General features: G+C 31.7%; 1 protein-coding gene across 3 annotated transcripts in view; it reads left to right on the top strand.

Annotated features, from left to right (window-relative positions):
• LOC125063976 (glutamate receptor-interacting protein 1) overlaps positions 1 to 12,915 on the top strand; it is a 308,367-nt gene that overhangs the window by 251,076 nt on the left and 44,376 nt on the right. The window contains exon 1 of one of the 3 annotated variants that reach the window (XM_047670732.1): positions 2,020 to 2,216. The exons of the other annotated variants lie outside the window; for them this stretch is intronic. Coding sequence (XP_047526688.1) covers positions 2,099 to 2,216 — 118 coding nt within the window. The 5' untranslated portion in view covers positions 2,020 to 2,098. Of the gene's footprint in view, positions 1 to 2,019; positions 2,217 to 12,915 lie in introns of those variants that run through there. 3 annotated transcript variants of the gene reach the window in all.

Genomic DNA, 12,915 nt, shown 5'->3' with positions numbered 1-12,915 from the left:
ACTCACCTTTGGTATCTACTCATACGAGTGGTACTACACACTCATCAGTGCTTGTGTCAATGGGTAGTGGTGATCACTTACAATCAGGTTTATGTAGAATTTATTGAGTATGCCTTTTACAAACCTGCCAAATATTTTACCGAATACTTTACACATTGTTCCCCCCAATAAATAGGACTAAAGGCTCATAATTAAAGATGATACTAAATTATATTGAATTAAAATGTATTTGTTTGGTTTTCTGAGAATGATTGTGTATTATAATTATATCTCAGATATATCATCTTATTGAAAATAAATTAAATCTCATTCGCAATTAATCTATATTTGTAACATTTTGATGGAGTCATTGTATAAACACGAACAGTAAAGGTAAACTAAAATAGGTTACTAACAAGTAACTAAGTTAGTAAAATCAAGTTCCCGACTCCGCAAAGTCAATACAACCTTCTTGGGTGAAGTATTTTTTAAAGTAAAATATCAAGAATATTTTTAACTTCGCCTATAAACTGAAATCTTATGTTCAATATTATTATACTATTCAAGTATTCAAGCGTGGAGTTTGTATTCATCGATTTCCATTATACATAAAGTTAATTGTATGTTTGCTATGTAATTTCATTTTGAATATAGAAAAAAAACGGAGTCTTTTTTTTAAACTTATTTTTTAATCTACTAGCACTTGGTACTACTGAGTATCATTTATATTAATTCTGAAATATGTCGATTTTATAGGCCAATATTTCGAGAACTTTCTCCAATAAACTGTATTGTAATTTAAACGATAATACATGAAATATTAGTTTAATTATAGCTTAATATTATTTAAACATATATTTATATGACTCCAAAAGAATAAAACATAATTTGTATTATAACGATACTTCGGACATTCCTGATGTTTGTTATTCAATTTATATAATTATTTCATTTATTTCTCAACCGCAATCACATCTGTTTTAGTCAGTCCGTGACCACGACAGGTACAACTCACTTAAAACGTCGGACAAATTATAAAACAGGTATGGTCGTGGTTAAAACGCAAATATCAAACGTAAAACAAAAATCTATACTGATATTAAAAATGCGAACGTAACTCTTTTTGTTTATCTTTTGGTCTTGTACGGCTAAACCACAGAACCGAATTTATTGAAAGTTTTGTATAAGGTAATCTTGAACTCCAAGGAATGACTTAGTGTAACCCCTAAAATACAGCAGTAAACACAGTATCATTAGTACCGTTACCAAACCCATGTTTAAAAAATACAATACTCATACCAGTAAGATGAAATAATATCCTAAACGTCAGCACCGTCGATCATGTTTTATTACCCCTAATATTTATATTGACTCGACAAAATAAACATTTTTTCTCGTTACGCCGGTGTATTAATTTATTGCTGTCTGTTCAGGACTGTTCATATTGAAATAATTTACGTGTCCCTAATTTTGAGAGAAAGCTAATATTGTTAAGAAATTTATAACACGTCACTGAATATTTGACTTTACTAAGAGTTATCATAAATTTATTGATCTGATATATAATCGGAAATAAATAATCACGATACAAAACATTAAATCACTCATTAGTTAGAACTTCTGATTATCGAATATAGCAGGTTCAGGTCTGGGCAAGCAATATTGAATTTATGTGTTTATTCATCGTGTTTAAGCCTGCATGTAACAGATCAAATTCAACGACAAGTAGTGGAAATAAATAAGGTTGAAATTTTCACCTCTAAGGAAGAGGAAATCTAAACTCAGAATTTAAAATGTTGTACAATCGAAGTAACAAATTAATACAACAATATGCAGTGTTAAAATTAAGTGATCGCTTTACTTGAAATTGTAATGTTATATTTGTAACTGTAACACAAAAAAACGGTGCAACATTAGACACTTTATTGCCACTAATACTTGTTTATTAATAAAAAATATAACGGACGTAGCGAGCGACGACGTTCTATATATAACAGACTCCGTCTTACAAAACAACGTATGGAATCGTGAAAGAGCGGTCAACGCGCGCGCACGCGCTGTCTAAACACGAAGATGGATCTGTGTGTGTTCTGTGTTCCTGTTTGTGTTGTGCTGTGAGATGTTCTCCGGTTTTAAACTGGCGAAGCAGAAGGGGATAGAGGAGGTCTACTGCTATAGAAGTGTGAAAATCAAGCCGCCAAGAACGCCGACTTTGTCTCGTGCGAAACATCAAAGACGTGAGTTGGCAGTACTACTAAATAAACACAGTTGAATGAGGTGGTCCGTACGAACTTTGAATAAGATGGTTCATTAATGGGATGTGTCGAATGCTATACTTAGTCTCGGCTTATATAAAGTTCTTCTTGTTGAGGAAATTGCCTTGTTATTATTTCGAAAGTTTAGTGTTTAGAATAAAATTTTAATGTTCAAAGAGGTTCATGGTATTTTTTGTACATTCGTCCAAAAATCGTTATCTTATTTTGTTTATCTTGGTATATAGTAATTATAAAATCGAATGTTATTTAAAATAAATTTAACATAAACAGATGATTTTAGTTTTAAACCTGAAACAGATACAATCAAATTCACATACATAATAATTATCGTTGTAATCAATATGTTCGCTTATTCGACGTCTTCATGAAAGGGAAATAAACAAGAAAATATTTACGTATACGTAATTCCATAAGGGCTCAAAATCTTCTACTCCAATGAACGCTCATTTCTACCTTGTGATATAAATAGGTAGTATTTGTAAACAAGTCGTTTTATTAGGGCACCACGTGCCTGTGACCGTTTCAAATGTTTAATCTTTAAACCTTTAAACGGGGCTTAAATTGCCGGATGTTGATCGACAATCTGGCCCTAGCATGAAAATAAAAATTGACGTATTCACAGGGAACATAACATCTCAGCCCCCAAGGTTGGTGGCGCATTGATGGTTAAAGAGTGGTTAATTTTTCTTGCAGCTCCAATGCCTTTGGGTACTTTTGACCACTTAACTATCAGTATAGAAGAATTTAATACATTTTAAATTTAATAATGTAAATCCATTGAATTATAATTTTATTTTAGAGGCATTATCAATGAAACAACTGTTTTTACTTTATAAACAAAAACCGCTGAGTTTTTTTCGCTGATTCTACTGTTCACGTGATTGTTTCCAAGCCAGTGTTGGAGTTTTGATAATCAATCCTAACCTAAATCTAGCCTAATACGTGATCTAAGCAAACCTCGGATATAATTGTCTTATGATTTTCAACAATTGATATAATTGGGCCACAGTTTGCTTAAAAAGTAATTAAAGAAAAAGTGACAAATCGTGATTGAACGAATTATAGGTACCCTAATCGGTTATCTCCAAATCTATATATATAATATAAAATTGGACTGTCTGTTTGTAATATTAAAATAACCGCTTTTTACTAAATGTATATTTATGGATACACGGTACATATAACAAAAAAACATTATTTTAAATTTTTTCTGTCTGTCTGTTTGTTCCGGCTAATCTTTGTAACGGCTGGACCCATGTTGACGGGACTTTCACTGGCATATAGCTGTTGTAATAAGATTAACTTAGGCTACAACAATAACTTTTTTGTTAAATTCAAACGCGCACGAAGTCGCGGGCACAGCCATTTGGTTAAATGTGAACCAATCGTATCTCTTCAGTGATACCTCTGGTTGGTTCTGCTTTATTTGTATTCCTAATTCTTGTAATATTATTTCAACTAGATATCCTACGAGTAAACCCTCTTCGTTTTATTTAAATATCGTCAATATTTTCATAAATGTTTTAACTCTGGTAGTTTTTATATGTGTTCAGTTGGATTATAAAAGTAAGCTGAAGTATCCACTTCTCTAATAGAACGACTGCCTTTTTTAAATTAAATATACACACCATGCCTAATACTAATAGCAACGGCTGTTGACCTAATAACCCCTCTCAGTTGCTGGTTTTCACATCTAAATTAAGAATCATTTGAAAGAAACCAGCCAATGGATCCATTACATCTGTCACTTTATTCCATCCCATTGAGGGTTCCCTAAATTTAGACGATTACGTAACTGACCCTAATTATTGCTCAGAAAAGAACTTCGAATCTATTTTTTTATTGGTTATAATGTGGTCTCGGCCAGAAATCATTTTTACTACGATGACGCATTTGGCAAGGGTCGGGGAAACCGCTTATCATTCTTATGTTGAATGATTTTATTATATCTGTTCAGTTTAATGTCGAATAAATACTCAAGCGTACTTCTTAGATATGAGAATATATTGGATTCTGTACGAATGTTTTTTTAAAAGGTAAATCGTTGAGGACAATATCGTCCATACAAACTAAACCACAATAATAATAATAACCGCTATGACTTGTTTTAAAGTCCAAATGGAAATCATAGCATTAAAATAGATTTTAATGATAACCCCGTTTCAATAATTCGTGTATTGTTTTATTGCTATAAATATTTAATAAAATAGACTGTATCATCCATATACAACGACCACGCGAAGACCCAGGAAAAATATTTTAATTAAAAACTCTCCACTTTTTCATGTAAAATGACAAGCGTAAATATTTGTTAATATTATTTATTCTTGATGAGAGCACGTGTATATCAAACGATTACTGGATTCAAATACAGGTAAGCTCATATAAGCTTTCATGTGTTTAATTTGTGTTGAAATTTCGTGCTCGGTGGTGAATATAAATACATTTAAAAAAATTGTATGTGTCGGATGAAAATCCCATGTGAATCCGCCAATATGCGATTGGGAAGGGTGGTGGAATAAGCTCAAAATCTTCATTAGCAGCCCGTAAATGTCCCACTGCTAGGATAAAGGCCTCCTCTCCCTTTGAGGAGAAGGTTTGGAGCATATTCCACCACGCTGCTCCAGTGCGGGTTGGCGGAATACACATGTGGCAGAATTTCGTTGAAATTAGACACATGCAGGTTTCCTCACGATGTTTTCCTTCACCGCCGAGCACGAGATGAATTATAAACACAAATTAAGCACATGAAATTTCAGTGGTGCCTGCCTGGGTTTGAACCCGAAATCATCGGTTAAGATGCACGCGTTCTAACCACTCGGCCATCTCGGCTCTCCAATCATTCCAAAATCTTCATTCCATTATAATTATCAATGATTACAAATTTACCGAACGTCAAATCGTAATAAATTAACCTACTATTTCACTTAACTGTACTTTGTAAATAAGTCAAAAAACATTTCACAAAGGCAAAGACTACGTTTAAAGCAACAAACCGTAAGAGCATGCGGGCCAACCCTTAGTCCTACCCTGACCCGTCACAAACGATTCAGAGGACGTGCCTCGAAAGCCTTCTGAAATAGGCTCGAATAAATTTCCCTGCCGATTTCATAGGCTGGCTGTTTTTTTCGCGTCAACACCTTTGCGAAAATGAAACGTATACAAGTGAGATAAACATATGAGTAGATTCACTTATTACTTTATAAACCTTTGCTACCTATATGTATGTATTTTAGACAAGCAATGAAAATATTGTTGGAATTGTAACAATTCGATACAAATATTTCACCTTTGTTTAATGAAAATATCTTAATTATTACTATCATTAGTATTACTTGTTCACGATTTACTTTTCTTTAGTGGTATTCGAACTTATCCAAGAAAGTAATCTCATAAGCATGAACTTATGTATTGTATTTTTATGCATGAACTGATTTTGTTGATATTTATTGCATGACATGGATCAAAAAACAGTGCAGATAAGAAAGGTTACAAATGGCCGCTGCTTGATATAAGTTATATATACCTTTAAATACATTCGACATTTAGATGACATTAACCTATATTCATGCTTATACTAGAACCAGACATTTTAGGCAGGCGTTCAACGTTATCGCAGCTATGAACGTCTTCATAGCCTAATAGTCAAGTTACGCTAATAAAATAACTTAAAACATTACAATAAGTTACATAATCCTACCAAATTAAGTACACTTGTATTATAAAGAAGATAAATTATGACATAAGCATATTATGTAAATACAATATTAATCTTGTTAGCGATGGTTTTTATTTTCACCCACTTCAGGTAGAAATACGACTTGGGATGCATACTGAATCCAATTATTACCATCCAACGGCTCAGTACCGTATTCAGAAGGCGAGTAACTGTAAGTAATTGGGCTTATGATAATGAAGTCTGCAGCCACCGATTGCCTGAACAGTTATTTTTTATGACCACTACGAAAAATGAGCTACAATAATCCAGATAAGGATTGCATAATGTACTTAATGGAATTAAGGATTAAGATAAGTATTTATTTTCTCATTTCATGGATTAAAATTAAGGCTACGCGTTTTTCATAAGAATAGTTAGTGTTTAAATCATAATATAGAATTCCGTTATTCCGTTATGATTATAACGTATGTATAATTATTATAAATGATTAATGTGATTTGTAATAATTATTTCGAATCCTAACTAATATTACAAATAATAATAAAATTTGGACATAATCACAAACATTACTCTGATCCCAATGTTGATAAAGCTTGTGTTATGGAAAAAATATTTTACTTACTACGGTTACTTCTGAACCCAAAAAAAACCCAGACCCAAGACAACATAGAAAACTAATGAACTTTTTCTACGTCATCTCAATTGAACCCGGGACCTCGGAGTGGCGTACCCATGAAAACCACGTACACGTGTACACGCTACTCGACCACTCGGAGGTCGTCGTTGTCGTCGTCGTCAAATGTCTAAGATATTTGGTTTGATTAGCTGTTACGTCTTAACTACTCTACCATCGTTTTGAATTTTGTACCTATCGTCTGATCCTCTTACGAAACGTCACAGCAGACAAAAATTAATCGAGTATATTTTTTCTATGGTTAAGTTATGTTCTAATAGGTTTTAAATATGTAAATATAAGCTATAATAAATAAAAAATAGCAAAGACGCTCAGCGCTATGTCAGGTTGAAAGTACAGTCACGGACAAAACTCATCAAGGCGCATTATAAAGTCTCCTAGACTCAATCCCACCTGCTGTAATGGAGCATCATAAATAAAATACATTGAAAACACAATTTGGACTAGCGACGGAGCACGTAGCGTAGCGAAGCACAAATTTTTTCATGGCTTTTTCTCTCCTTGATTCACGCGGACACCCCGCGAGGACTGAAAATGGATTATTCATTTGATTATTGGAGCAAGTCGTAAAGGAATTCAATTTTGGGTTCTGTGAAATGAAATTTCTGAAACCTCCTTTTCTCTCTAACAAATAAATTTACAGCTGAGAAGTAGGTTAGTGTTCGGATGTGTTAAAACGGACCAGTGGCCGATAGGGCTACGAAGTGTTTTATTTCCTTTGTTTCTTGAAATTCATTTTACTTCAAGAGCTCGATTTTCTCCGGTTTCTATGTGAAATATTTACATTCGGTTTGTATATTACAAATGAACTTAGGTTATTTTTATGTATAGTTATGCTCATGTATTAACACCCCACTGAAAAAAAAATCTTAGTATAAAAAAAAAATATGTGCGAAAATTTTAAATATCTGGATAAAAAATCGTTCTATAGAGCCATATGTCTATGGTTTAATTTACGAGCATAGGGGAGATGTACAACCGACCCATACAAACTCCAGCTGGAATAGACATACAAAAAAACAACAGGTATATTATAAAGGTACTCCTTTGTCCTGTATATGTTTTTTACTTTAGGTACGACATTCAGAGATATTAAACACTGGAAGTCAATATGACTGAGTTATTGAAGTATAGCATACAGGGAACAAGAAAAAAATAAAAATTCGCCGACAGATCGAGTCACAATGTCACATGAGTGAATGACAAGCTTATGACATGACAGATGCAGAAGTATTCCATTTATTTGATTAAGCAATTACATATTCTACGTCTTCGCCATGACGTGGCATTGGCGAAATAATCTGTGCCCCCATATAAAACATATTCGACGGATTTATAAAAAATTATATACTTAAATCAGTCACTGAACATTATTATATATTTTTATATGTATTATTATTTGTATATTATAATAAAAAAAAATTTTATACTTTATATTCTTAATATTATAAGAGTAAATAAAAATAAAATAAGAATTCGTCTAAACACAGAAATAAAACTATGTTTATTAGGTTTTCTAATATACGTTTAAAATAATTATAAATAATGTTTTTTTACTCGTTGCGCAATTATAAATATTTATTCGAGAGTCGATTTTCCCGCCATAACGAGTATCTGTCAATGTTCATGTTGCCAGATTAAAAAGATAATATTACAATGATGAATATACAAAGTGACAGATACTCTTCTGTAAATAATATACAGATTATAATAATTGATACAATATTTAATATCAAGTACATTCTAATTGAGTCTAACTATACATTGCTCTAAATAATTTCCAGAGGTACCTATGACCATCATGTTTCATAGACTGGTAACATTCACATTTTCGAATGACAAAAATTATACTTTTTTTTTTAAATATTTTTAAGCGTTTGCCGTATCTTAACTTTTAATTTGAAAAAAATATTCACGCTTTAAATTGTAATCTTACTACTTCTCATTGAGGAAGTTTTATGAGGCAATAATTTTTCTACCTACAAAGCAAATATGGTTATAAAATGGTTTACTCGAAGTGACTAAGTTCGACTTGAAAATGTTCTTTGTAATAATAAAACCAGTCTATTTCACAGAAGATAATATAATGCAGTTTTTTAAAATGAAATATCTCTCTCCTTATGCTTAGCGAGTCTTTGTGAAGTTGATAACTTGGTCTCATTCACTGTTTCATTATTTCCCTTTCCAACTCCTGTTCTTATATGAAAAAAATGTATTCTGACATTCCTTATTTCATAAATTATTCCTTTGACTTACGCTATAATTTAGGTAAGAATATTACAATTTCTAATGATATTTTTTTTTTAAAATAGGTAGGTGGGCAAATGATAAGTGCTTATCACCTATTTGCACTGTAAATAAAATTAGCCATTAAATTGCTCCACTGTGATACCAACGTTTGAAACTAAGACTATTTATGTCCCTTGCCTATATTTACACTGGTTCACTCTGATGTTTGGCGGTAGAATATTTTTAAAGGGGAAATTTTTCATTCCGAGCCACGTCGTTCATTCACAGTCAAATGATTATTGACATTCACGTCCGCGATTGTCAATTGTCATATCTGAATCGTATAGGAGCAATGAAGTTAACGCTTCAATGAACTTGTAAATCGACATCGATTGCACTAAACAACATTAAATATGACGCAAGTAATATTAAACCAGATTTGTACTGACAATATATATATCATATTATATAGAATTTTTTTTTTATTAGTTTCGTCGCTTATGTAAGACTATGGTATAGATATCACACGTTTAGTCAAAATAATTTCGTATCAGTTTTATAGTCAAATTCAAAAATATTTATTCAATATAGTCTTACACTTGATTATTTATAGTCAAAAATCTACCACCGTTTCGGAAAATAATCACCTCAGACCTGAGAAGAACAGAATTTTGTTTTTTTTTTTTAATTACATATTTAACAATTATTGTTTTCATACAGTAACAATAAATGTGTCTTCGTTATTTGAACCTGGAGACGATCACCACATTCAATCAAGACTAAGAAGTCTTTGGATCTGTAATATCCTTTAGGACATAAACGCTCTTTAACAAACGTAACATTACATTATCAAAAACAAATTGAGAAGCGACAGTCATTATTTTAATTTCTTTATAAATATAATTATACACACTGAAAACTGACCGCAGGTCATGATCGTGAACTGTCAAATAATATATGCGATATTGACTATTATAATTATTACACTTAAAGGATAAAATAGCGTATCACCGTTTGTAAGATTTTAAAATTTCAAGAAAAAGAAACGAAGTGAGTTTTCACAGAATAAAACTGCTGAACGCTATCACAAGTTTTTTAAAATATAAATTGAATTGTATTTTCTAGATGTAGGACGTTTTGACGTGGAACAATTTCCATCTTACTCCTGTTATCGTGTAAAAGATCTTGTATTACATAGTTTCAGTTCAGAATATCTTAACTTAGCGATACTAGTTATTTTTGATAAAAAGTATTCGTCGCTCAGTAGCAATAAATGCAATGCAATGCTGAAAGCGTAAGCAAAATATTTAATATAATATAAAAAAAAAATAAGAAATTAATTATTACTTTTTTGTGGTTAGAAATAAAATTGTTAAATAAATAATTTTATTTTAAAAATAGAACACATATATTTTTTTATTCAAATCCAATCAGTCTTGATCGCGTCGTCACGAACACGATAGGTACATCGACAACGAAATTCCCAACAATCACTATAATCTTAACCGAAACGAGAAATATAATTACTATCCAAAACGTATTAATAACATAAATTAATGTACCGGTATCTTAATACTCAACCCATCTGACCCTTATCACACCTGAAGCGAGTCCTCAGACCACAGATAGAAATATTTAGGGTCGAAAACTTTAGCGACTTTGACAGTTACCAAATTCATTGTTTAGATTACTTGTTAGTTTATTAGAAGTTACTTCGGCTGACGATGCTCAAAATGTCAGATACAATATTTTGGTACAAGTTGTTTATCGGGTTTGGTTAAAGCTAAACTAATTAGTTTGTAAAAGTTTCAGATTCTTTATCGAATAGCCGAAGGCTATAAAGATTGGTGAAAGTTTTTTTACCGTATGGAAATTTTATTGATCCAAGAATATTGTTGTCGGTAGTTTGTGTTTTATCGGAGCGTATGTCTGTTCGGTAACCAGAACTCAATTTACGACTGATAACGTAAAATAAGTTTTAGTAACGAACATTTATGTGTTTTTTCTGCATATTTAATTATTGATCTTCTTTCATAATTTTGGTACGAAGTTTCTGATGCGGCTTACACTAAAGTGAACTAGCAGAAATCGTCATGTAAGAATAAAGAGGCAACCTTTACCTCTCTCTCTTCTTCTATCTATCCTTTTCTTTAAATACGGTTTACACTAACATACATTAGCAGCGTGTAAATTTCCCACTGCTAAGGCTCTCAATCTGCTTCTTCTAATATGTTACTTCAAGATCCAGACATCTGTAAAATTATTAACGCTCGAACCATTTAACTGGATTAGTAAATTTTCTATTTGACTTTGCTTTGAACCATTTAGAAACGAATTAAGCATTTGATCTCTAACCTTGCAGTCTACTAAATTAACCAGACACAGCTGACGATCCTTACCGATTGTTCTAACTGCAGAACTTGGTACCGACCTCTTAGTTATATTTTAACCAAACTTTGATCTTTTGAAGTGATCGGCTACTGACATTTCATATCTAAAGCAACTTCTTATTAATTTAATCGAATTAAAATTTTATAACGAAAAACTAAACGCGTCGGCGCCGATAGTGTATCAAATAATATCACGTGTGCACGAAACTGGTCTCTATAGACCAAAATTAATACGGACAAAACCAAGGCGCATCATTTTTAATAAAGCAGTATTAAACTCATCAAAACAATACGGTACTTGAAATAAGGAACTTAGTATTCATACTTTCTTTCAAATAAAAACAGAAACTGTAAAATCATGTTGTCTATTGTTTTCAAGATACTCCATATTTCTTAGGAAGTAATAAATTTCTAGAAAATATAAAGCATGCAAAAAGATCACTGATTCTTGAATCGTTCGTGAGAAAATATAAACTTAACAGTACGCTTATTATTGACGTCGCTTATACTTCGATAACCCCTCTTGCAACTAAGTCCCGTTGCTTTTTGATGTCGAGCGAGCTTTAAATTTTCACATCATCTGGGCGTCCCGTGACGGACACATTTCTTTATCAACACTGTACTTCTATTTCTTGTGCAATATTAAAAATTTAGAACTAATTATATATATAATACTAATAATGTTATACTTTTCATTTAAAATTCATATGCAACAGTTTAAAAATTGGTCCTTTAATTAATTATTTTCAATTAAAATCGTTTATGATAGAGTGTCTAATTCCGAGCAGAAGTAACAAAGCAATTTTTGGTCACGCATCAGCTCCTAAAAAAGACGTCTGAATAAACATATGTATACATATATAGCACATAGATACAAGCACACACGCATAAACATACATTTATACCATTTAACAGAATCACTAATAAGAAAATTCACGAAAGTTACAAGCCGTTTTATTTCCAATTGATCAACGTGATATTATTAATATTTCATTGCATAATTAAAATGTATACGTAATTGATTTCGAACCAAGTCCCACAGTAAAACTGTAAAAGTAGGTGTAACCATTATTCCGTAAATACCGTCCCATAAAACTATTTCTATGCAAAAATCGGGTCGATCCGTAATTCCTTTGCTGCACGAAAGAGAAAAATATACAAACCAACGAAAACACTTTCGCCTGTAATATTAAGAAAGATACATTGAAACCTTAATAAATAAATACACCTTACACGAAGTAATAAGATGGACGAGATATTAATATGTTTTGACATTGTAAAACTCTTAAATACAAACATAGTCTTATTTTATGATCAGAACAATTATTAATAATATTATAAATTAAAAAATGCTCAAAAGCGATGAAATTCTTTTTATTTTGTTTTTAAACAATGGTAGGCGGAATGGCAAATATTGGCGCCAACATTTGCGATGTAAGAAATATTAAAAAAATCTTTATCTCGCCAATGCGCCATCATCCTTGGGAGTTAATATGTTATGTCCTTTTTGAATTTAGTTACACTGGCTCTCGCTTCATATCAGAACACAACAATGCTATGCTATGTATTGCTGTTTGGTGATAGAATATTTGATGAGTGTATGAACAACCACAAACCCCTACTATATATATAAAAAAAAAAAAAAAACTATTACGCGCCTGACTAACG

This window comes from Vanessa atalanta, chromosome 5, assembly GCF_905147765.1.
Source record: "Vanessa atalanta chromosome 5, ilVanAtal1.2, whole genome shotgun sequence".
Lineage (NCBI taxonomy): Eukaryota > Metazoa > Arthropoda > Insecta > Lepidoptera > Nymphalidae > Vanessa > Vanessa atalanta.
This window is presented reverse-complemented; position numbering and strand designations above follow the sequence as displayed.